The sequence below is a fragment of the Protopterus annectens genome, chromosome 4.part0, assembly GCF_019279795.1.
Source record: "Protopterus annectens isolate FY-2018-M chromosome 4.part0, PAN1.0, whole genome shotgun sequence".
NCBI lineage: Eukaryota > Metazoa > Chordata > Ceratodontiformes > Protopteridae > Protopterus > Protopterus annectens.
The window spans coordinates 297,763,850-297,789,820 of NC_056733.1; the positions used below are offsets into that span (position 1 = coordinate 297,763,850).

General features: G+C 40.1%; 1 protein-coding gene across 1 annotated transcript in view; it reads left to right on the forward strand.

Annotated features, from left to right (window-relative positions):
• The window catches only part of LOC122799317 (zinc finger protein 665-like), a 209,856-nt gene extending 187,866 nt beyond the window's left edge, over window positions 1-21,990 (forward strand). The window contains exon 6 of the mRNA XM_044068285.1: window positions 19,402-21,990. Coding sequence (XP_043924220.1) covers window positions 19,402-21,515 — 2,114 coding nt within the window. The 3' untranslated portion in view covers window positions 21,516-21,990. The remainder of the gene's footprint in view (window positions 1-19,401) is intronic.
• Window positions 21,991-25,971: the final 3,981 nt, after the last annotated feature.

The window sequence follows — 25,971 nt, forward strand, 5'->3', positions numbered from 1 at the left end:
GACCCCATGTATTTAAACTCATCTACCTTCACCACCTCTACTCCTTGCATCCTCACCATTCCCCTATCCTCCTTCTCATTCACACACATATATTCTGTCTTAGTCCTGCAGACCTTCATTCCTCTTCTCTCTAGAGCATATCTCAATCTCTCCAGGGTCTGCTCCACCTGTTCCCTACTCTCACTACAGATCACAATGTCATCTGCAAACATCATAGTCCACGGGGACTCCTGTCTGATCTTGTCTGTCAACCTGTCCATCACCATTGCAAATAAGAAAGGGCTCAAAGCTGATCCTTGATGTAACCCCACCTCCACCTTAAACGCATCCGTCACTCCCACCGCAGATCTCGCTGCTCTCACACTACCCTCGTACATATCCTGTACCACTCTTAATACTTCTCTGACACTCCTGACTTAATCATACAGTACCACAACTCCTCTGTAGGCACCCTGTCATAAGCTTTCTCTAAGTCTACAGAAACACAATTCAACTCCTTCTGACATTCTCTGTACTTCTCCATCAACACTCTCAGAGCAAACATCGCATCTGGAGTGCTCTTTCCCGGCATGAAACCATATTGCTGATCACTAATCATCACGTCCCTTCTTAACCTAGCTTCCACTACTCTTTCCCATAACTTCATGCTGTGACTGATCAGTTTAATCCCTATGTAGTTACTACAGCTCTGCACATCACCCTTATTCTTAAAAATCGGTACCAAAACACCTTTTCTCCATTCCTCAGGCATCCTCTCACTCTCTAAGATTTCATTAAACAAACTGGTTAAAAACTCCACTGCCATTTCACCTAAACACCTCCATGCTTCCACAGGTATGTCATCTGGGCCAACAGCCTTTCCATTCTTCATTCTCTTCATAGCTATCCTTACTTCCTCCTTGCTAATCCATTGTACTTCATGATTCACTATCCCTACATCATCCAACCTTCTCTCCCTCTCATTCTCTTCATTCATCAACCCTCAAAGTACTCTTTCCATCTCCTCAACACACTCTACTCACTTGTGAGTATGTTTCCCTCATTATCCTTTATCACCTTTACATGCTGCACATCTTTCCTAGCTCGGTCCCTCTGTCTAGCCAATTGGTACAGGTCCTTTTCTCCCTCCTTAGTGTCCAACCTTTCATACAACTCTTCATATGCCTTATCCTTAGCCTTCGCCACCTCTCTCTTTGCCATGCACCTCATCTCCTTATACTCCTGTCTACTTTCTTCATCTCTCTGACAATCCCACTTCTTCTTTACCAACCTCTTTGCCTGTATACTCTCCTGTACTTCCTCATTCCACCTGTCGTCCTTCCTCTGTCCCGATGTGATACCAAGCACCTTTATAGCCGTCTCCCTTACTAGCTCTGCTGTAGTTACCCAGCTATTTGGTAACTCTTCACTGCCATCCAGTAACTGTCTTAACTCATCCCTGAACTCCACCTCACAATTACCCTTTTTCAGTTTCCACCATTTGATCCTTGGTGCTGCCCTCACACTCTTCCTCCTCTTCTTGATTACCACCGTCATCCTACAAACCACCATCCGATGCTGCCTAACTACACTTTCTCCGGTCACCACTTTACAGTCTCCAATCTCCTTCAGACTGGCCCTCCTATACAAGATATAATCCACCTGTGTGCATCTTCCTCCACTCTTGTATGTCACCCTATGCTCCTTCCTCTTGTTAAAATACATATTCACCGCAGCCATGTCCATCCTTTTTGCAAAATCCACTACCATCTGATCTTCTGCATTCCTTTATTTAACACCATACCTACCCATCACTTCCTCATCCCCTCTGTTCCCTTCACCAACATGCCCATTGAAATCTGCTCCAGTCACCACTCTCTCACCCTTGGGTACAGTCATCACCAGTTCATCCAATTCACTCCAAAATTGTTCTTTCTCATCCATTGCACACCCAACTTGTGGAGCATATGCACTAACAACATTCATCATTACACCATCAATTTCTAGCTTCATAAAGATCACTCTATCTGACACTCTTTTCACCTCCAAAACACTCTTAGCATACTGTTCCTTCAGAATAATTCCTACGCCATTTACAATTTGAACCCACCTCCAATACACCTAGCCTTACTCCCCTTCCATCTGGTCTCTTACACACACAATTATACCAACCTTCCTTCTGTCCATCATATCAGCCAGCTCTCTCCCTATACCAGTCATACTACCAACATTCAAAGTTCCGACCCTCACTACCACAGTCCTAGCCTTTCTCCTCTCTTCCTGCCTTCGGCCATGCCTTCCACCTCTTCTCCTCCTTCGGCCAACAGTAGCCCAATTTCCACCAGCACCCTTTTTGGCTAACAGTACTGGTGGCGGTCGTTGTTAACCCGGGCCTCGACCGACCCGGTATGGAAATATTTACTGGTGACTGCATGAAATGATTTGGTGAAGTTTTACACCGGATGCCCTTCCTGACGCAACCCTCCCCATTTATCCGGGCTTGGGACCGGCACAAAGAAATGCATTGGCTTGTGCATCCCCAGTGGCTGGGTTAACTTTAACTTCTACACATACTGATTCGAATTGCTTAGATCCAAAATTGGTCTTAGATCCCCTGTTTTCTTGGGCACTAAAAAGAAGCATAAGTCCTGAATACTGTTTGGTCTTTTGAGACCTTTTGGATGACTCTTTTTTTCTAGCAGCTTTTGGATTTATTGTGCTGCTGCCTTCATTTGACTGGATGGAACATCAGGAAACTTCTTTCTTTTGGAGGTAGGGAGTAAGAAAAAAGGTATGTAATAACCTCTGGATATTATTCTTAGAACCCACGAATCTTGTGTTATAGTTTTCCAAGTGTCTGGGTGTAAAGGCAATAGTACCCTTAGTGCCTCCAGAGTCGGAGAGTCAGACAGCACTTCAGGAGTACCGGAAGGGTCTGTCTGAAAAAGAATCCTAGAACCTCTGATTCTGCAGGCCTACTCTTCCTCTAAGGTGATATCTCCCATTGGAATTTCATTGTCTGCCTCTGGAGGAATTATCACCACCGGATCTTGGAAAGGTCCCTTTTGTTTTTGGAACCACATCATCTCTCTGATTCCTGGTGAAGGTTTTTTAAGGGGTAGAAAATTTGATTCCCACTGCAGATAGAGTCTTTCCATCCTGTTCGCTGTGGGCCCAAACAAGGAAGAACCATCAAATGGGGCATTGATAAAGGACATCTTAAAAGGCTCTGCAAAGTCTCATAGCCACATCCAGGCATGTCTCCTTATGGCAACACCTGAACCAACTGCTCGTGAGGTACCTTCGGCTGTGTGAGAGATCAACCTCATCAAAGCATTTGATGTGGATAACAGAGTGGCCAGTTGCAAGCACGTTCTTTTGAAATCCTGTGCAGACATGGACTCTGAGAGGTATTTGATAACTCTTTGGTCAAATCTTTTTGAAGTCTAGTAAAGTGTGCCAGGTAGTTTGGTGACCTCAGGGCAAAGGGTGCCAAGGCAAAGATCCACTTTCCAAATCTGTTCAACATTCTGGATTCCCTGTTTGCTGGAAGGACAGCAGAGCTCTGTTCTTTTAGCTGTTTCTTGATGACTACTGCCACCACCGTAGCATCAACTGAGACTCCTTTACTCCAGTGGGGTCTGTCTTTTGGAGGGGCTAAGAATTTATCCAGTCTGTTTGGAATGGGTTTGATGGTATCCGGTTCCTTCCAAGCCTAAAAAGAAGCTAAGACAATGAGTTCATGCACCAGGCAGGTAACCGAAGACATAGATGGACCAGAATCAAAAGCTTCCAAAAATACAGATTCTTCAGGAGTGGGATTTTTAAAAGACCAGTCACCTTTTTGTCTAAGGACCTCTAAAATATCTCCAAAGGAGATGTCATCTGGCGGTAATCTGGAGGATCCTTCATCAAAATTGGTATCCTCCATGAGAGACTCCATTGGGTAGTCTATGTGCCTCCTCTTGCACATTCTTTTCTGATGTACTTCTTCTGGGGGATGTTCTGGGAAGGTATCAGAAGACAGGGGGAGCTCCTCTACTGGAACCAATTGGATGCTTGTTTGAACTGGCTGTCCCTATGGAATAGGTCTGATAGCCCCAGAGCTCAGAACTGATGAGGGAATGGGGATAGGACCCAAAAAAGAGAATTTGGATGTTGGTTCTCTGGAGAGAGAAAAAAAAGTTCTTTCTACAACCTCAGAGGCGGATGGACCTGGAGAGATCAGCCAAGCCAGAGCTGAGGCTAGGTCCCAACCAACCCCAGATCCATGCCTCGAGGAATGAACCAGACCTGAACTGTCTAGAGCTGAGGCTCCAAGGGGCAGAGATGGATCCAGCAATATTAGAGTAGCTCCTTGCCCCACAGACCCAAAGCTGACAATTTGGCTCTCAGATCCATTCCAGTCTGACTGCATCAGTGCAGAACCAGTCAGGAAAGCCATCAGAGTCAAAGAAGAAACCTTCTTTGGATCTGACACTGAACCTCTCAGGGACTTTGGATTTTGGAACTCTGAAACAGCTAGATGGATCAGAGAAGGAGAGAGAACAGTGTATGATGAAGTAGGAAGACTCATGGATCTGATAGGGGATGGAGCTGGTATGACCCCCATCTGGATCTGAGCTCTGAGAAATTTTCACATCATCCTATCTACATCCACTTGCTATAACCTTCTGGAAAACCTGGGGGATATAGTGAATGGAGGTCTGGAGTGTCTCTTTGGTGTTTGTAACAGAGGGGATAGCAGAGTAGATGATTTAGGCTTGATTGTATACTCTGGTGTTTTACAACTCTGTGAAGTACCACATTTCAGACCCGAGGACTTAGGATTCAAAGATGGCACCATAGGACTGGCAGATATGACTGTAGTAGCCATAGACTTCAGGTCAGAAGGTTTTGGATCCGAAGGTAAGGTCTTAGGATCTGACATGGATCCAATATTTTATGGCTTTTGTAAGGTGGCTCCAATGAAGCCCTGTGGGACTTCAGTGGGGACCATTTTTCTTTGAATCCAACCCAGCAGATTTAGACATTTTAGAGAGGGTTTGAGCCCCTGAAGATGTACTAGAAGCAGGGAGCAAGACCTTTCAATATCAATTTATTATGATGGTCAGCTAAAGCCTGGGATTAAAGATGGAACAAACTGAACAGTTTGTATCCAGATGACTGGTTCCAAGGCAATAAACACTTTCCTGGTGAGCATCCAAATTCTGAATATTATGCCCATGAGAAGTGCATTTTTTAAAGCTTATCAGTTTATCCAACATGTCTACAAGGTCAAAGCAAACAAGACCAAAAGGCAATTTTGGAAAAAGAGAAAAAAGGAAAAATTACCAACAATGATAATGTAAAAGAAATTCCTTAGTTGAAGGCTAAGTAGAGTACAGCTGGAGAGGAGGAAGGAGTACTATAAGAAACAATGGTATCCTTAACACCAGAAAAAAATGGAGAGGAAGGAAGAACAGAAAGGTATATTATAGAACAAAAGCTAACTTATTAAAGATGAACTCACTATTAATTACTAATAATCGCTAGAGAGAGGAACCTGCATCTGTGCACGATGCCAGAAATGAGAACTGAGGTAATTGGGATTGAATATTGTATTGTGAGTAGAGGGAGGAGCTGAAGCGCTGGATCCAAAGTCTGTAGTATGTAGCTGCATTGGATCCGAAGATCGGATCCGGAACCATGGGTTGAAAAAGAATGAAAAGGACAACAGCAGATCTCATGATGTTCATCGTGTTTCACTGTTGCAGTCATTACTCTTGGGTTATCCTGCTGGCAGGCTACCCTCAATCGGCCAGAATTCCAAAGTCTAGGTCCGGCGTCGGTTGCAGTCGCCTCTTCCCTGACGTCAGTGCGCCAGGGGTATAAAAGATGCAGCCGACGCCATTTTCTTCAGTCTTTCTTGCCGCGCGGTGCCCGAAGCAAAAGCAGTTCACAAGTGCCGGTCGGCCGACTCCTGAGATTTTCTAATCCGAATTTCAGAACGGAAGTCTTCATTAAAGCTAAGTACCCCATTGGGGAAACTTTTTTCTTGCTCCAGACCGATGTCAGAAAAAGTTAACAATTGTATTTCTTGTGGGAAGCAAATACCTCATAAGGATTTTCACTCTTACTGTATTCCTTGCCTAGGCCCTGATCACAACGTTGCTAGTTGTCGGTTTTGTGCTAGATTTAACCAACGCACTATCAAGCGTCGGTTCGATTTTGCATTTCATTACTTTGGCCGAATATTTAATTATATAATGCCGTCAGAACAGCCGACAACCGGAGTTTACAAATAACGCAAGGACAAGGATAGGCATCCGAGGTCCAAAACCAACGACAAAGCCTCTACTAGGCCAGTCGCCGGTTTGCCGGTTCTCAGTGAGGCGCTTAAGCAGCCCCTGGCACCTGCTACTGACTCCCACGTGGAGCCGACTGGGCCTCTGGATACTCACGGTATTGGACACTCGGAAATCACTCCCTCAGATGGGTCCGGAGCCGCTGAGCAGGCATCGGCTTCTGAGGGTGTCTTCAGACCTACACAACTGTATATTAAGCCATCTTCAGCTTCAAAGACAAAGACTAAAGTAGCTCTAAAGACAAAGAAACAAGTACAGCATTTTCCTACTCAGACTTCCATGCCTAAAAAACAGATGCTCAAAATGGCCGAAGACCTAATTACTTTGATCAGGGGCTCCCATCCCCCTCCTGATAAGAGGCCTAGGCAAGAGACAGAGTATGATTCTTCTGATCAGGTTTCTATTTCCTCTGATTCCTCTTCTCTACAGGATTACTCCATGCTTCCCTATGAGGATTCTGATGCTGAAGAGTCCATTCCTTCAGCCTCTCCTCCTGAGGATTATTCTTTTGGGGAAGTCCTGCATACTATGAGGGAGCATTTCCATTGGGAGAGCTAAGATTATTCTGAATCTAAGAAAAGGCTCAGAGACTTTCTGCTTCTTACTCAGCACAGACCCCTTGCTAGTCCACCTGTTCTAGACATTGTAGATGATGTATTTTCAGAGTCCGGTCTGTCCCCTGACTCTTTACCCCCTGCACCTGCTAAGCCAGACAGATACTACAAGGTCCCGGATTCTCATAAATTCCTATATAAAAACCCCGCTACTGACCCAGAAACTATATCTCAGGGTCCCAAGGGGGTTAAAGCTTCCACTGCAAAAAACCCTGTCCCCTCTGATAGGGATTCTAGGGCTCTAGACAGATGGGGGGAAAAAAGTTTGCACTTCTGACACCATGGCTGTAAGGGCTTTAAATTGCCAGTTTCATATGCTTAAATATCAGCAATATTTAATGTCACTACTTAAGCAGAAAATGTTGACAAATACTAAATGTTCAGAGAACAAGGAATTGCAGGATTTATTGCATGCAACTGAACAAGTGGGAAAGCATACTTTGCAATGTGGTTATGATTCACTGGAGGCCTCTTGCAGGGCCGCTGTTACAGGTTCTGTTAGTAGAAGGCATGCTTGGTTAAAGGAACAGAATCTGCCTGATCATGTTAAAGCAAAATTATTAGATGCACCATTACAGCATGATACTTTGTTTGGTACTAAAGCAGAAGAGGTGTTGAAAAAAATGGAGGATAAAGCAAAATCCATGCAGACAGTCAATGATTTCTTACAGATACAGCCACCCAGGTTTAGCAGGAACTGGCCTTCTAAAAAGTGGTCCTTTCCAGTCTCAGACGGACCACAAAGAGGCAGATACAGGCGTCCCAGAGGCAGATCTCAGCCCCAAGGCTCATACAGGCCTAAACAATGGGGTGCTCCTACCTCCAAAAGCGGGGAAGACAAATCACAACCTTACAGGAAACAGTCCCAATGACTTTCCTCTACCAGTTCCAAGCAGTTTTCTTTTGACAGCCCCCTTAGGGGGAAAACTAGCATTTTTTTCATCAAATTGGCAAATGGTTACCCAAGACAAATGGGTCCTGAACATAGTGTCCCAAGGCTACAGGTTCCATTTTCACACTCTGCCAAGGTCAAAGGGCATGCCAGACCTGCCACACAATTAATGGGCAGAGGCACAAAAGCAAATTACAGCCCTCATGGACATGAGGGCCATTCAGCAAGTACCACAACAAGAGCAGGGGCAAGGATTTTACTCCAGACTTTTCCTAGTACCCAGGAAGGACAAAACCTGGATACCAATTCTGGATCTGTCCATACTAAATACGTTTCTGGAAGTTCCAAAATTCATGATGCTCACTCTACAGCAGCTACTGCCCATGCTGGGCAAGAGGGCTTGGCTCGTAACTTTGGACCTAAAAGAGGCATACCTGCATGTCCCAATCAGACAATCTTGCAGAAGATACCCCAGATTCATAGCTGGCTCAATGCATTACCAATTCTCTGCACTGCCCTTTGGCTTATCTACTGCGCCCAGGGTCTTCACAAAATGCCTGGCACCAGTAAGTGCGTTTTGTAGACAAAAAGGAATTCATATATATCTCTACTTAGACGACTGCCTAATTCAAGCAGAGAACAAAGACACTCTTCTAAAGCATCTGGCATTTGTAAAAAGATTACTAATTGGCCTAGGATACACAGTAAACGAAAAGAAATCAAAACTAGTGCCCTCTCAAGAGATAATATTCCTGGGTGCAAGCTTAAATACAACCACCCAGATGGCTTATCTCACGCCAGACAAGCCAAAACAACTGACTACTTACTTCAAGACATTGGCAACAAAAAAACACTTATCTGCAAGGAAAATCCTGCAGGCCTTGGGTTTCATGGCATCCTGCATTCTACTAATTCCATATGCCAGACTGCATATGAGGAAACTACAATGGTATCTGAAAAGTGTTTGGACTCAGCATTGCCACAGCCTGGAGACAGTAATTGCACTCATTCCCTGCCTACAACAGGAGTTTCGATGGTGGGCAGAAGCCTGTCACCACAACAAGGGTCTGCCATTCAGTTTACCCACAGCCAGACAGACACTGACAACGGATGCATCAAATTATGCCTGGGGGGCCCATATGGCAGGAAAATGTATTCAGGGCACATGGTCTGCAAACCAGATGCATCTTCACATCAATCAAAAAGAGATGCTAGCTGTTCAAAATGCCCTGACAGCTTTCAAGGACCTGCTTCATCCAGGACAGTTACTGATAAAGACAGACAACACTACGGTCATGTGGTACATAAACAAGTAGGGAGGTACACATTCCTACCCCCTCTGCAGACAAGCAATGACCTTATGGGACACAGCATTGGCTTTTCAAGTTCACCTACAAGCACAATTCCTGCCAGGAAAAACAAATACTCTGGCAGACGAACTAAGCAGAAACCTCATGGATCCCCACGAATGGAAACTGGATCCACAAGTCTTCAGCATGATAATAAGGAAATGGGGATGCCTAGACATAGATCTATTTGCCTCCCCTCACAGCTGTCAATTGCAGAGATTTTGCACAAGGATTTATCACAAGCTAGCATAGAAAGTGGACGCCCTATCATTTAGCTGGAAAAATCTAACAGTATATGCTTTTCCCCCACTGTGTCTCCTTCCCAGAGTACTCCTAAAGGTCAGACAAGAGAAGCCAAAAATTATACTGATTGCACCAGACTGGCCATGCCGGCACTGGTACCCAATCCTAAAGAGCTTGTCTCAAGGTTCAGCATGGATATTGCCTCAAACGTCTCACTTGCTGACCCAACAAAACAATCAGATCCTGCACAGCCAACTCAGGACCTTAAATCTGGCAGCATGGTGGATAATGTAGCCATTCAGAACACTCCTCTTTCAAAAGCTGTTATGGATGTTATCTTGGAGGCCAGGAGGCCCAGTACCAGAAAATCTTATGCAGAAAAATAGAAGAGATTCTGTGCTTGGAACCAGGAACAAGGCATTAACACGTCTGTATCAAATATTCCTCAGATTTTACAATACCTAACTGAGATGCTGAACAAAGGCCTTTCTTTCTCATCAATTAAGATTCATGCCTCTGCCATTACAATACGGAACCACCTATCTTTTCTCAGCCTTTAATAAGGCAGTACCTCAGAGGGGCCAAAAACATTAGACCTCCAAGGAGAGCACCAATTCCGGCCTGGGACCTCAATTATGTTTTGGAAAAACTCACACTGCCTCCTTTTGAGCCAGCATCAACAGCAGATATAAATTCTTATCCTGGAAAACAGCTCTGCTCCTAGCAATAACCTCTGCAAGGCGAGTCTCAGAGTTACAAGCACTCATGGCTGTGGAACCTTTCATCATTTTCCATCCAGACAGGGTTTCTCTGAGGACAAACCCTACATTTATGCCTAAGGTGGTGTCCAGTGTAGCCCTCAACCAAACCATTCACTTGCCTACCTTTTACCCAAATCCACAGAACAAAGGTGAGAAAATTCTGCATTCTTTGGACATACACAGACAGTTGCACTTCTACTTGGACAGAACTAAAGCTTTCAGAAAGACTGAGCAACTTTTAGTGTCATATGCTGCAGGATCACAAGGAAAGGCTATCTCAAAACAGACTATTTCTAAATGGACAGGCCATTGCATCCGTTTCTGCTATTTTCAACATGGCAAATCAGTGCCTAAGGGCATTAAGCCTCACTCCACCAGAGCAACAGCCACATCAGCAGCCTTCCTCAAAGGAGTACCAACCAAAGATATCTTAGAGGCTGCAACTTGGAGTTCAGTGCACACCTTTACAAAGCATTACCATTTGCCTCTCTACTCTAAGTCCAGAGCAGGCTTCGCCACTGCAGTTCTGCAGGGCCTCATAGCCTCTCCTAATCCTATTTAGCCCAGCCACCCATACTCAGCTTTGGGATTCTACCCAAGAGTAATGACTGCAACAGTGAAACACAATGAACATAGTACAGTTATGTACCTACCATAAATGCAGATGTTCGAGTGTATTCACTGTTGCAGTCCAGGTTACCCACCCTCCATCCCCCTTCTCTTTGCTGGGACTTATCTGCACTTCTCTATCCTATACAACCTTTTTGGTGTATTTGCTTGTAGATGAAGGAAATTTTATTTTTATGCATGCATTTCTTATTGGTATATTTTTCAGCCTACCTATTTGGGGCACCTGACATCTGGGGCAAGAAAAACTGAAGAAAATGGTGTTGGCTGCATCTTTTATACCCCTGGTGCACTGACGTCAGGGAAGAGGTGACAGCAACCGACGCTGGACCTAGACTTTGGAATTCTGGCCGACTGAGGGTAGCCTGCCAGCAGGATAACCCAAGAGTAATGACTGCAACAGTGAATACACTCGAACATCTACATTTACGGTAGGTACACAACTGTACTTTATACTCCATATATTTGTGTTTTTCACCCTTTTTAATTTCTCCAAGACTTCTGAGTTTCTAATAGAGTAACAGGGATAGACTCCATTCATAAGTCAAAGTATGATTAAAGTTCATGAAATTAGTATTGTTTCAGTCTTTGATGTTAGCCAAAAGTGCTCTTTGCAGCATCCACAATGTGCCCAGAATTGACTCCTTCTGCAGTTCATACAGAGTTACATGTATTGGCTACACATCTAAATATGACTGTAAATTCTTTATTATAAGACACACTGTTCCTACTACTATTGGAACAGTCTGAGAATCCTTCTTCCACACAATTAGCCTTGTTTCTGCCAGCAAATCTTGGTATTTTATGACTTTTTGTTTCTCTGTACATAACACACTGTAATCACTGGGTGTAGCAATTTCAATGATTAATGCTACTTTTGTCTTCTTTTCCTGGAGTACAAAAAGTACAGCAAGCGTGTCCAGAAACAATAACTCCCTGTAAACGAGCAGCTAAAATTCCAAGCCTTTATTGTGTGAGTGCTTTCGCAGAGGTCAATACCCCCACTTCTTCAGACAACTTACAAGCATCACTTCCGACCTTATATATATTTATAAAACATCCTTAATTGTTTAATTATCAATTTGCTGCTACTAAGAACCTTAAAGTAAAAACATATTAGTGCACTACTAAGTTAAATGTTGGCACCGCATATACATTATTTACACAATAAACATCATATAAAAAACACATTTTAAATATAAATATACATTGTAAAAAGAATATATTGAATAAAAATATAAATATGAACAACATTATAAATAACTAGCAACTGCCTATTATATGTTCTTTACACCTTCGCATATCACAAAAGCTCAACCATTATCTGCCTAACGCTTTTAATTTTAAAATACTTTTAATAGACATGTATTCATTTAATCCAGGGGGAGAATATGCTGAGGTTCTTATTTGCCAGAAAATTTCTTGTTCTTCCAAGATGAGCTGCCAAGGCCCTCCTCTTGGATCATATGGAATTTGTTGTAACACTGAATAAGTGAATTTGTGATTTGGGTGTTCCAAAACATGCTTCGCCAAAGCGTTATTAGTATCCCCCTTGAGAATACTATATTGATGTTCGTATACTCTTTGCTTAACTTTCTTTCCGTCTTCCAGATATAAAAAGACGTACATGAATCACACATACCAACATATATAACACCTTTTGATTCACAATTGAATCTCCCATTTAGAATATATGACTTGTCCCTTATCTTGATAGAGCTTCCTATTTTAATAAACTTACAGTATGAGCATCCTCCGCATTTTCTCATTCCTAGTAAGTTAAATGGAGTATCCTTCGTACTTCTGATATTTTTTCTCTTCACTATACTTTTTAGGTTAAGGCCCCTTCTGTAAGTGAACTTGGGTCGTGTACCTAGTATTTTACCAATCATATGGTCCTCTGATATAATGACCCAATTCTTGATAGAAATGGCCTTAATCTCCCTGGAATCAATGGAGAAAGTGGACAAGAAGTTTGAGGTGAGGTTATTGTTTTTACTCAATTGGCCCCTATTGTTCATATTTTCTTGGTATTGTATGTCAATACCATTTAAGTCTACCATATTATAAACAAGAGGCTTAAAGTGTCCAGTTTCCCTTTTTACTTGAACTTCAAGAATAATGTCTGTCACCAGGCTATAAGGATAGCCTCTCTTGAGGAACATGGTTCTTAATGTTTCACATTTCTCAAAGAAATCTTCGTCATCAGACACAATCCTAGCTGCCCTTACTAATTGACCCTTAACCACAGCTTTCTTTTGGTGGTAAGGGTGACTACTGGAAAAATGTAAAAGGGCATTGGAATGTGTGGGTATTCTGCAGATTGTGGTTTTATACTGAATTTTGCTCCTGTCATTTGTTACTCTTATATCAAGATATGTAAGGGTGTCAACACCGATATTGTAAGTAAACTCTAAAAAATCGGTCATAGCAGTAATGTCAGTTATAAAGGGGTCTATAAGTTCCACCTCCCCCTTCCAAATCAAACACATATCATCTTGATAACGGGTGTACCAAAGGACATTTTGCTGGAACAATGTGTTCTTAAACAAACAAGAACGTTCCCAGTGGGCCACTGTGTTTTTTATATGATGTTTATTGTGTAAATAATGTATATGGGGTGCCAACATTTAACTTAGTAGTGCACTAATATGTTTTTACTTTAAGGTTCTTAGTAGCAGCAAACTGATAATTAAACAATTAAGGATGTTTTATAAATATATATAAGGTCGGAAGTAATTCTTGTAAGTTGTCTGAAGAACAGGGGGTATTGACCTCTGCGAAAGCGCTCACACAATAAAGGCTTGGAATTTTAGCTGCTCGTTTACAAGGAGTTATTGTTTCTGGACATGCTTGCTGTATTTTTTGTACATTGTTTTTTGTGGAGTTTTTCTTTTCCTGGAGTACTATATCTGTTTTCTCCCATCTGTTTTTTAAATGGATGGTAATGGGTGATCCCATGTGACATAAACTTTATAATTTTCTGTAATGCTTGTGGCTTATATTTCCAATGCTTCTGCCTTTAGTGTGTCACACCCAGCAACAAGATATGTGACTGTTTCCATTTCTATTTTACAAAACCTGCATTTGTCTGTTTCTCTGACATATCCAATGGACTTTGTAAACCAATGTGTATGTAGTCCATTATTCTGGGCCGCATATATTTACCTTTCAGCTTTTGGTTTAAATTCATCTCTTCTTAATCATTCCTGCATTAGATCCTGAGTGACATGAGGTTATTCAAGGAGTTTTCTGAACTTGCAACAATATTTATACATTATCCACATTTCTCATCTGATCCTTCACCTTACATTATTTCTTTTTGGTTTTTGTCACATTCAGTTGCTGCCTGATTTTTATCTACTTCTGGTTCGATTTCCATTCCTACTTGAACTGACATAATTCTGCTAAACTAAGCAGGGAAGTCATCTTAGACTTGTTCTCTTCATGTTTTAAAACTTTCTGTATGTTTGGATCTTGTGAGGTGAGCAGATGTGTATGCAGCCCTAACATTCCTAATCTATACATGTAATCAGTTTCGAGGAGGCCCATAACTCCTTCAGATGGGGAATATATAATCTTGGTATACACTAATTTTTATAAATCATTTGATAAGCATGAAGCATTTTTCTTGTTTTCCTGTCCAAGTGATCCAATACCTTTTGAGGCCAGTCAATCACCCCAAAACTATAAGATAGAACAGGAAGAGAAAATTGATTTATAGCTTGGACTTTGCTCCTAGATGTCAGAGCTGTTTTCAGTATTAATTTTAGTCTCCTAAAATATTCTTTACTAAATCTTATTCACATTTATTCATGATATATTGTTGACCCTTCATCAAATCCCAAATATTTATACACTCCCTCTTGCTCAAGTTCTTTTAAATCACATTCCTGTCCCAGACTGAAACTTTCTTGATGCTGCAGTTTTCCTGCTTTAAAGGTTGCTTTTGCACATTTATCAAGACCAAATGACATTTTTATATCATCTGAGAAAGATTTGACCACTTACATTTGTGCTTTCAATTCCTCATCTGATGAACTATATAGATTTAAGTCATCCACAAAAAGAAGATGAGAAGTCTTTACACTGTTGTTTTCTGGGAACCAAATTGTAGCCATGACCTAATCTGTTAAGTAGGCAACTTAATGGGTTAAGGGATAGGCAAAAGAGCAGCAGTGACAAAGAATCATCCTAGAATAACCCCATTTGAATTTTTATCCCTGGGATAATAATGTGTCCTTTCTCATGGTTTAGCTGCAAAGTGGTTTGCTACTATAATATAATTGATCAGTGTAGGGTGTATCTTATACATTTGTAAGCACTCTTTTATCTATGAACATGGGATGCTGTCACATGTTTTTGTAGTCTACCCATACCACACCAGATTCTTCCCCTTTTTTATAATTCTTCTTTATGATTTTATTTAGCAACAAATAATACTTTGTTCCATATGGCTTTCGTTTGTTAACCTTTTGTTCTATTGACACAATTGAGTTTTCTTCTAGTGTATAGTTTATACATCATTGGATGACAAGTTATTGGTCTACAGTTTTTAGGATAGCTTGCAGGTACACTGCTAAGGAGGAGTATCATTTTTTCTGTTATTAACTGGGTTGGTGTCTGTGCTAGGTGCACAAATTAATAGTTCTGTTATTACTTTTAGCCAGAAGTTAAGTACTGCATTTGGGCGTAGGGTTTACCAGTCAGGAGCTATAATTATCTGCATATCTTCCAAGTTTTTCTGTCTGTGCTGATATCTATAGTTTATTATTTACAATAGTGGATGCCAGATCCTTATCTCTTCTGATACTGCGTGTTGCTTTTATCATGTCTATCTTTCTGAGTATTTTTGTTGATCTGTTCCCTCATCTGCACTCTTCTAAGAGCGACACTTCTTGTCTTAATTCCTTTATAGTTTTCTCTGTTCAATACTTCCATGATGGCATTTGATTTCTCCCCTTCCTTTCTTTTACTGCCCTGTGTTTTTGTGTTAAGACTTTATCTGTTATTAATTTAGCTGCACAGTAATATATTCTACACATGAATTTCTATGCAGAATGTTGATTACTGTATTCATTTGTTTTATCAAACATTTTTGTTCTTTCTGATTTTCTGTAGTGTGTTTCTTTCATTGATCTTAATATGTCTATCCATTTCTATTAAATCAAGCAATTCTTCCCTTAGATCATTTTCTTCTAAACTAAGAGCACATTCTTTGTTCTCATTTTCCTGCAGGCCTTCTATAGAAATTTCTAACAAATCTTCCTGTGCTGTTTTCTCTTCAGCTTCACCCTGTATCATCCATTGTTCTTTCATATGGGAACTCATTGGCCTATAAATCCACAACATTGATTGTGTCAAGAGTTGCCACAGATTCCTGTTACTTCCCTTGATGTGCAACTGCAAGTGAACTTTTGCACTGGTTTCACACTGAAGGTTCCAAAGTATCTTCATATGGCAACAGATCAGATGCTTCCTGCTCCACTGGTTTCTCCTTAATTTGGGGATTCATTATTCTATCATGCTGTGATGATATCAGAGATTTTCTACACTAAATCCTTCACTTCACAGGTAATCCATAACATATTTTCTATTTCTTTAACTGCTCTAATACTAATCCTCTTTTCTACTTTCTCCATTTATTTTATTTTTGTATTGGAAAATGTTCCATATTTGGATTCTTTGCCTGTATTTCTCTTCAAATTCCTTTGGTGCTGCTTTTCTTGTATTGATTAATTTTTGCTTTCTCCTTTGCAAAAATATCATACCAAATTAAATCTGTTTTCTTTCCCATGTCCATATTGCTTCTTCAAATGTCCCCAGCTCCTCCTGATCTCCATACTTGGGGGACTCGTTAGTTCTAGCATGCTGCCACATAACCTTTGTTTAGACTTTCTACACTAAGTCCTTCACTTCACAGGTATTCCATAACTTCAGCTTGTATTTATTTTTAACTTCTACTTTATTAATCTTCTGTTCTATGTTTCCTCTTTGTGATCTTATTTTTTTGTGTTATGAAATGTTCCATATCTGGGTAAGTTTGCCTATATTTCTCTTTGTATATCTTTGGAGCTGCTTTTTTTATTAATTAATTTGGCTTTCTCCTTTGCACTTTTTTAAATTTTTCCAAATTAATGTACTAGTAAGTTACCACATGCTGCAAAAGTCTTGGTTCATTCAGTACACTTATGCATTTTATCACTACAGTGAATCTGTCAATGAGCAGCAAGGTTAGACAACATTTTATAACTCATCACATTCAGTACATTTATATATCTTGTCACATTTTATACCTTTCTTTTCATTATGAAGCTGTTGGTGTCTTTCTAACTGTATGGAATGTACATGATCTTACCACAATCTAGGCATTTATGTAGATATTTTCTTTTTTTTTAATTTCTCCAAATCTTTTGGGTTTCTATTACCATGACGGGAATGGACCCCATTTTAAGTCAAAGTATGATTAAAGTTCATGAAATTAGCATTGTTTCAATCTTTGCCAGAAGTACTCTTCGCAGCACCTGCAGTGTGCCCAGTAATGACTCCTTCTGCAATTCGTATGGAGTTGCATGTATCTGTAACATATCTAAATATGATTGTAGATTCTTTTTTATAAGACCTGTTGCTCTTACTGCTATTGGAACGGTCTAGGTATACTTCCTCCACATTGCCCTCATTTCTGCCTGCAAATCCTGGTATTTTATAATTTTGTGTCTCTCTCTCTGTACGTAACACACTATAGTCACTGGGTGTAGCAATTTCAGTAATCAAGGCTAATTTTGTCTTCTTTTCATGGACTACTATATCTGATTTTCTCACATCTATTTTTTGAACTGTTGGTAATTGGTGATCCCATAACCTTCAGAATTTTCTATAATGCTTTCTGGCTCATGTTTCCAATGTTTTGCAGCTACTTCAATACTGTAATGTTTGCATAATCCCCAATGCAACAGTCTTGCCACATTATTATGCCTTTCAGTACACAGTCCTTCTGACATTAATACATCACAATGTGCAAAAAGTTGTGTGACTGTTTCCAATTCCATTATACAAAGCCTACATTTATATCTATTTCTCCCACATGTTCATGTCTTCACTTTGTGGTAACTTTTGTGAATCCATGTCAGTATTTAAAGCTGTAAGAATATCAGTAGGAAAACTAAAATTAGGAGGAAGAAGGTGTGAGTTATGTCTATGTTGTTTGTTCACTCAGAATGGTGTATACTTAGCTTAGGCATTATTGAATCCTGGGGTATGTGTGCATATTATTGCATATTATGTCTTGCTTTGCTGAATTGCACAGCATGTCTTGTTTTGCTGAAATGAGTCCTGGTTGTGGCTGAAAAGGGCCATGGCACCAACTCAGATGGCCACTTAAATGAATAATTAAATTATCATCACCATTAATTTCAGTCTTGAGCCATCTTCACCACAGTCTGAAAGGTTGCTGTAAATTCCTGCTAGAAGTTGGTTTATACTTTAAGGGCAACCAGAACTAAGATAAGCATTTATTTTTCTGTGGTGTACCATACAATGGAAATGCAGTACTTGGAATACTGTCTCTTCTAAGAAAAGGATATCAGTCTTCTGATAGTGTGCAAAGAAAGGCTGCCAAACTGTTATAAGATATGGGGGCTGGGGTATGTAAAAAAAAAACCTGCAGGCAAAAAACAAAAAGGAAATATATAGGTAAGGGATTTTAGTTGGGGTTCACACTATTATGTGGAATCAAACTCAGTTGGACAGTTCAGAAGAGAGAATTTGGGAGGAATGAATGGCAAGAAGTTTTGACTGGATAGTGGAAGATTCCGCCTGAATTAAGGATATACATCTGTTTACAGTGCATGATTGCTAGAGTCCTAGAATGATCTGCTGAACAGAATTGTAGAGCCTAGAGACATAGCTAGGAGGGGGCAAAGGGGGCAGCTACCCCAGGTACAATATGTTAGTGAGCATAACTGGTAGATACAGATCACTCGGTAGTGCAGTACCAGCATTCAGAAATGTATTAATGAATGAATGCCGATACTTCCTCTGTGCTCTGTGGTCAGGACTGTAACATTTTGTGTGTGGTATAAACTGCAGCAAACTTAATATTGTGGGGAATAGTACAGGGCACCAAAGCTTATGTCAGTATAGGAATTCATGGGATTTGGAGAGAGGTAAAAAATAAAAAATAGGGAAGTAAGAAGGGGGTATAAACTCACTGGGCTGTTGGCCTGCTACCTCTAAGCTTCAACTGCTGTTGAAAGAGTTACAAAATTATATTATCAACTCATGGATCATGTTAATAAGATCTTGTAGTAGCCAACACCAGTTTCTTATTTTCACAAATTTTCTAAAAAATATTTTTTGTGTATTAAAGTCTTGAAGGGCAGAGCTTATATGAATCAATGGGCTTGTAGCAAAAGCAAATGTTTTGACTGTTTTATTAATGTGGATTTTTTTCTATCAAAGGCATTTGCCCAAACCTGTTGCACAGATCATTTATTCATACAAACTCTATTATAATATAGGAAATGTTATGATGTATGATTAATGCATTCAATTAATAAAGTAATAACACTAATCAAAATCTGTTTACAGTTTGTAGGACAGAATGCAGTGAAAATCTGAAACCACAACCAGTCCTTAAGGCACACTGTCTGGACAACAATGAGGATAATCCAGATCAGGCCCTTCATGGTCAAAAGAGTGTACAGACCACTTGTCTTGTTTCCAGACAACCACAGTTTTTAGAAGGACTAGAACTAAATAACTGTTTGGGACAGGACAAGAGTTTAACTAAGGTAAATAGTCCAACAATGAATCACTGTGTACCTCTTCTTCCAGAGCTTTGTCAGTATACTCAATATAAAGCTTCTCAGATCACCTTAGTTGTTGAATCACTCAAGCAGATAAATACTGAAGAAGCAGAATATGAATGTGCTGTCTGTGGAGACAGTATTGGTCATCTCCAGTTTTATCATCAGTGTCCTGCAGAAAAAAGGATTCACAAACATGAAGCAGTTAATGAGGATTCTACTCAGCAGAATGACATTATCAAACCACAGCAAAATTGCAGTAAAGATAAGCAGCATCAATGTGATCAATGTGGCACAAGTTTCTCAAGTAAGAATAACCTTCGAAGACACAGTGAAATTCATACAAGAGATGTTCCATATAAATGTACCGACTGTGATAGTAGCTTTATGGAAAAGAGGAGACTCCTAATGCATCGGCGTTCTCATGCTGGAGAAAAGCCATATAAATGTACTGAATGTGAAAAGACTTTTATGCAGCGAAGTACTCTGTTAAAACACCAACGAATTCACACAGGAGAAAGACCATATAAATGTAATGACTGTGATAAAACGTTTACATCACAAAGCAATCTTTTAGTGCATCAGCGAATTCATCGTGGGGAGAGACCATATAAATGTACTGAATGTAATAAGAGTTTTACATCACAAAGCAACCTATCAGTGCATCATCGAATTCATAGTGGGGAGAGACCATATAAATGCACAGAATGTGACAAGAGTTTTACAGTAAGAAATAGCCTGACAAAACATCAAGGAATTCATGCAGGAAAATATCCACATAAATGCCCAGACTGTGGTAAAAGTTATGCACATTCCATACAGTTAGAAAGGCATCAACAGCTTCACAGTGAAAAGAAAAGTGTAAAAGTTGACAAGATATATAAATGTACTGAATGTGATAAGAGTTATAAAGTGTTGACTAGCCTTGTTGCTCATAGACAGATTCACCGTGGTGATAAAGTACATAAGTGTTCCGAATGTAACAAAACTTTTGCAGCACGTGGTAACTTACTAGTACATCTTAGAATTCATAGAGGTGAAAAACCACATAAATGTATGGAGTGTAACATGAGATTTAATGATCGAACATCCCTAGTAAAGCATCACCGAATTCATACTGGAGAAAGGCCTTACAAATGTGCTGAATGTGACAAGAGTTATATAGACAAGTATTCTCTTATAAGACATCAAGAAGTTCACTCAGGAGATAAAGCATATAAATGTACTGACTGTGACAAAAGTTTTAATGTGCAGAGTCGACTTTTAGTGCATCAGAGACTCCACAGAAGGCCAAGGCCTTATAAATGCAATCAGTGTGATAAGAGTTACACAGCATTAAGTAAACTCATAAGACACAGGGAACATCACAATGAGCAGAAAAGTCATGCAGAGAAAACTCACTCAGGAGACCAAAATGTTAATTTCATAGAGAAACCCTATAAATGTCCACAATGTGACAACAGATATAAAGTACGTTCTAGCATGGTAGCACATCAACGACTTCACCATTCAGGGCAAAAGCCCAGTGAAAACAAGCATCTGCTCGATAACGATAAACCTTATAAATGTACAGAATGTGACAAGAGTTATAAAGTACAGACTAGCCTTATAACACACAGACGTATTCACAGTGGAAATAAACTGTTTAAATGTAGTAAGTGTGAAAAGTGTTTTACATCACAAGCCAGCTTGACAAGACATCATATAGTTCACACTGGTGAGAGGCCATATAAATGTACACAGTGCAGTAGCACTTTTACAGGGCAGACAGGCCTAACACATCACCTACGAACACATACTGGTGAGAGGCCATACCAGTGTTCTGAATGTGACAAAAGCTTTACACGCAAATGTGAACTTGAAAGGCATAAGCTGATCATGCATGAGTACTACTGAGAATAAGAAGTAAATTATATAGTGCTACTGAGGCAGTACACCCCAATGTTTCATAAAAGAATTGACGTGGGCTAGATGCACTTTACTGTAGAAAAGGAGTAGCAGTCTCAGAAATAACATTTAAAATGTTGATAATATCATTATTTAGCAGATAAAAAGGAAACATCAAAAGAAGGCACATTTTTGGGTATTAAAGGCCTGAAAGGCAAAACTGAATCAGTTATGTAGGAATTTAAATGTCTGAAGGTTCTAGAATGAAATTAAGAAAACATGTAGTAGACAGGCAGAAAGTAAATCAAAAATCAGATACAAAGTCTACAGAAATGTATAATAATAAATTTTGCAAGATGTGTCAGTGTAGTTTTTGATAATTTTTCATCATTAGAATTTGCATAGAAAAATACCTGTGCATTCCTTACATTCACTGTATTTCAGACTTTTTAAATGTCATGTTTCACCCTCCTTTGTCCGTCGCTAATGTTCTCTTTTGCCTGTGTTATCCAGTTTTTTATGAATCAGTACACTTTGTTAAGCCAGTATTTTCAGTGGGAAACTGTTCCTTATATCATCCACCACTTATTTCAGTAAAGTAAGTGTATGTTCAGTAACTCAGGAAACTTAAGTTTGGTTAAGACAGCTTTGGTAGGGACTATAATAATCATGGCAGATTAGCTGCAAAATGCAACTACAGTATTTCTGAGTTCACATACTTTGGGGTGAAAAAAAATGTTCTTACCCCCAATTTTGAGCAATCTCATGTTTGGTATGTACAGGACTGCAAGGATTTCTGGGGGATACTGGAGGTACAGGAGAGGCTTTCTGCCCCACAGATGGCACCACTGCCACCAATTGTCACAAGACAACTGGCAACTGGTGCACTACCTGAGTATGTGAGGGACAGGGGCTTTGGTCCTTGGATCTGTTTCTCATTACTCATCTTTCTTCATCTTCTCTCTCATCTTGCCTTTCTACATTCTGAGGCTTATCCTATAATGGCATTGTAATAGTTCTGCTATACAAAGAAAGACAGAAGTTTTTTTTTCATTTCTTGATCTGATTTTAAATTAATTTAACTGTTTATATCTGCCTTACCTCAGGTCATTAAGCATGTATTAGTGATTCCAGTACATAGCTGCACTGTATTTTTGCTGTTTTAACTGGTCAGTTATTACTCCCTTGTCTTTGCAAGGGGGCAGTTCCAGGCTAGTGAACTCAGAGCTAAGGGTCTATATATTTTCTCTCCCACCCACCATGTTGTACTTTTTAAACCCACTGTATCTGTTATTTCCTGCCCTTTATGATAATTTGACAACATAACTTCCTGCCCCTACTTGTTTATTGGTTGTCAACACTAAGTACATAAGTATCATTTTGCAAAGTCTCTGCACTTAAACTACTCACCAGGCTAATGGACTTTTGATAAAATTGCTTAAAAATACGTGTATTGATACTGCTTGCATTGATTTTAGTGCCAAATTAGTGAGTTTTGTTACTACTATAATCGGTTCTTGCTGGTGGTAGAAGGTTTCCAGGCTAGTTTTGTATTGAAATTTAAAGTAGTAAGTGCATGCAAACATCATTCTAAACTGAACTACAAGCAGTTATCGTTCCCCTGACCCTGAGTTATTCCTGTCAGTACCATGGACTGGCACTTTCCCACAACTTCTCTTGGCAGCCTGATTGAGATGGGTATCTTGAGAATCATCTCATATTGTCTGATGATTGTCTGTTACTCAAATAGCATAACACATTGTGTGAGAGATCTATATATAGAGTATCCTCGGAGGGAAAAATCTCACACAGAGCAAACTCTGACACCAACAATTTTCAGCAGTACACTACACATCACACCTCTCCAAGGGCATCACTATATTCATAATCCATCATATGCTGAGGTTCTAAAGATTAACTTCACTAAACTTCAAAGATTTCTAGAACACAACACAGGCACAGAATACTAAGCCTACTTCCTCACATAGCACAAAGTCACAGATGCAGAGCCCATAATATAGACATTGACCAAATCAAACATTCTTGTTATAGATGACTCCATTGTAAGACATACAAATGTGTCTCTTACCAGGTGGGGCAAGGAAAGGGTGATGTCAGATCATGTATGCACTCATGTCCCTGAACAACAACTACCAGTATGTCTCTGCCAATTTTCATACCACTGTCAATGACTTGAGGTGTACCTCCGTGGATTATATGAAAAGGCACATGATGGAACTCAGACTATGTGTTCAAGGCAGGTGTGAGCCTAGCATTGGGCAGCATTCTACCTCCTCCAAGGATGACGCCGCAATATGACCAAAAAGTAATTTACTTCAATAATTAGCTTTGCTTTTGTTGTCATCCAAAGGGGGTCCAATATTTGTCAGCCAGGGAGGATATGATCGCCAGACCATGCTGCTTCAACAGTGATGGGATGCATCTGTCCCCATTAGGATTTTGATTATTGGCAAAGACATTGTTGACCCCCATAGTGCCTTTTTTAGGCAATGCCAACTTGATAAACCTACCAACATAATGGAACAAAGGAAAATGTGAAGGTGTTACTGATCATTACTAAAAGCCTCACAAGAAACTCCACTCCCTACAAGCACTTCTCATCCTATAAGACATTGATATGCAGTGATTGAGACATGGTTCAAAACAGCGGAAAGCACATCAGCTGTTCAGGGCTAAAATGCCCTGCACATGTTTACACCAGGTAATGCAAGCAGGGATAAAAAGGTGGAGGTGTATCAATCTGCATCCTTAAGAGACTCGCATCATGGTTGGTAAAGAAGCATGATCATGATACACTAGAGCTTTCTCACTCATGTCCAAGTAACCATCTGAAAGGTTCTGCTCCATATATTACCTACCAATCGAACTCCATCTATGACAAAAGAAAGCTACAACACCAATCTACAGAAACTATAGTCACTCAGTATTAAACCCCATACCATTTTCCTAGGTTGTCTAAATTATCCAACTATAGCCTAGGAAATCTACAGCACTACTAGCGTACAAGCACAGAGATTTTTGGACTTCATCAGTACCAATACCCTGGAACAACTGGTCAGAGTATCCACTAGTGGGAATAACATCTTCGATCTTGCCCTTACTATTATGGGGAGCATCTTGTACAATCCCTTACATATTTTCATCATGTTTAAGGTCTGACCATAAAACAGTCTCCTTTGAAATAAAACTCAAACGACAGATCCCTTCCACCCAAGGTCCCTTTATAAATGTCTTTTAAACAAAGTACCTACTACTAAGTCATACATTGCAAGCTTCAGATCCCCAAAATGTACACCACCACACTATACTAACATATGAACAGCTGCATAGATGCAGTTGTACCCCACTGGAATAAGTGTAGGGCAAACTCCAAAAACAAACCCATAGGGTGGAACCATAATATTAACAGGCTTTGTAATAAAAGGAAAAGCATTTTGACCAAAAGTAAGAAAACTAATTCCCAGAATGTTGGAGCTCTTGTCATTGAAATTAGCAACTCAGGAGCTTAATAAAATCCATCAAAGTCAAGTATGAGGCTAAAATAGCTACCTAAGCCAAAGACAATCAAAAGTCAATTTTTGTTATGTTCGTAATCTCAAAATCACAATGCAGGAATGTGGAATGTGTTGATTGTGAATAATGGCACTGAGGCTGAAGATACAGTGACCCTACTGGCTGATAAATTTAGCTCTAAATTTACCACTCTCTCCCCTATCTGTCCCTCAAGATATACCTAAAAGTGGCTCGCATCCAGCTATCACACAAGACCATGTCCTAAAAGTGGCATCAAAGGCAAAAAATACTGCATTGATGGGTCCTGACAATATCCTTGGATGCATCTTAAATAGCATGAAGCACAATTTAGCCACACCTATAACAACACTGCTCAAGCTTAGCCTTCAAACTGATTTTGTGCCAAATGAATGAAGAGCAGCTACAGTCATTCCCCTACATAAGGGAGGACCTTTCACAGACCCAGGCAATTACAGACCCATAGGTCTGATCGGTCTCATATGCAAAGCCATGGCAAGACTTGTCATGGATTAATCAATCTGAACAAAGAGAACCTCCAAACATCAGAGCTGTCTCAATTTGGATTTGTCAGGGGCAGGTCATGCTTACTCATCCTGGTGGATTTTTTTTGAAAAGGTCACCAAAGCAATGGATGAAGGCAAAATGGTACAGACTGCATATCTTGACCTGACCAAAGCTTTTGACACAATTCCCCACTCAGGCATAGTAGAAAAGCTAAATAAACTGGGATTGAATCGCTATGCCATCCCCTGGATTGCTAACAGGCTCACAGATAGGAAACAGATAATCAAATAGGGGAAGTTAATTCCACAAAGAGATCAGTCACCAGTGGCATCTTCCAGGGTTCTTTACTGGGACCTCTCCTGTTTGATATCTCCTTTTCTGAAGTAAAAGGTAATACTAAAGAACT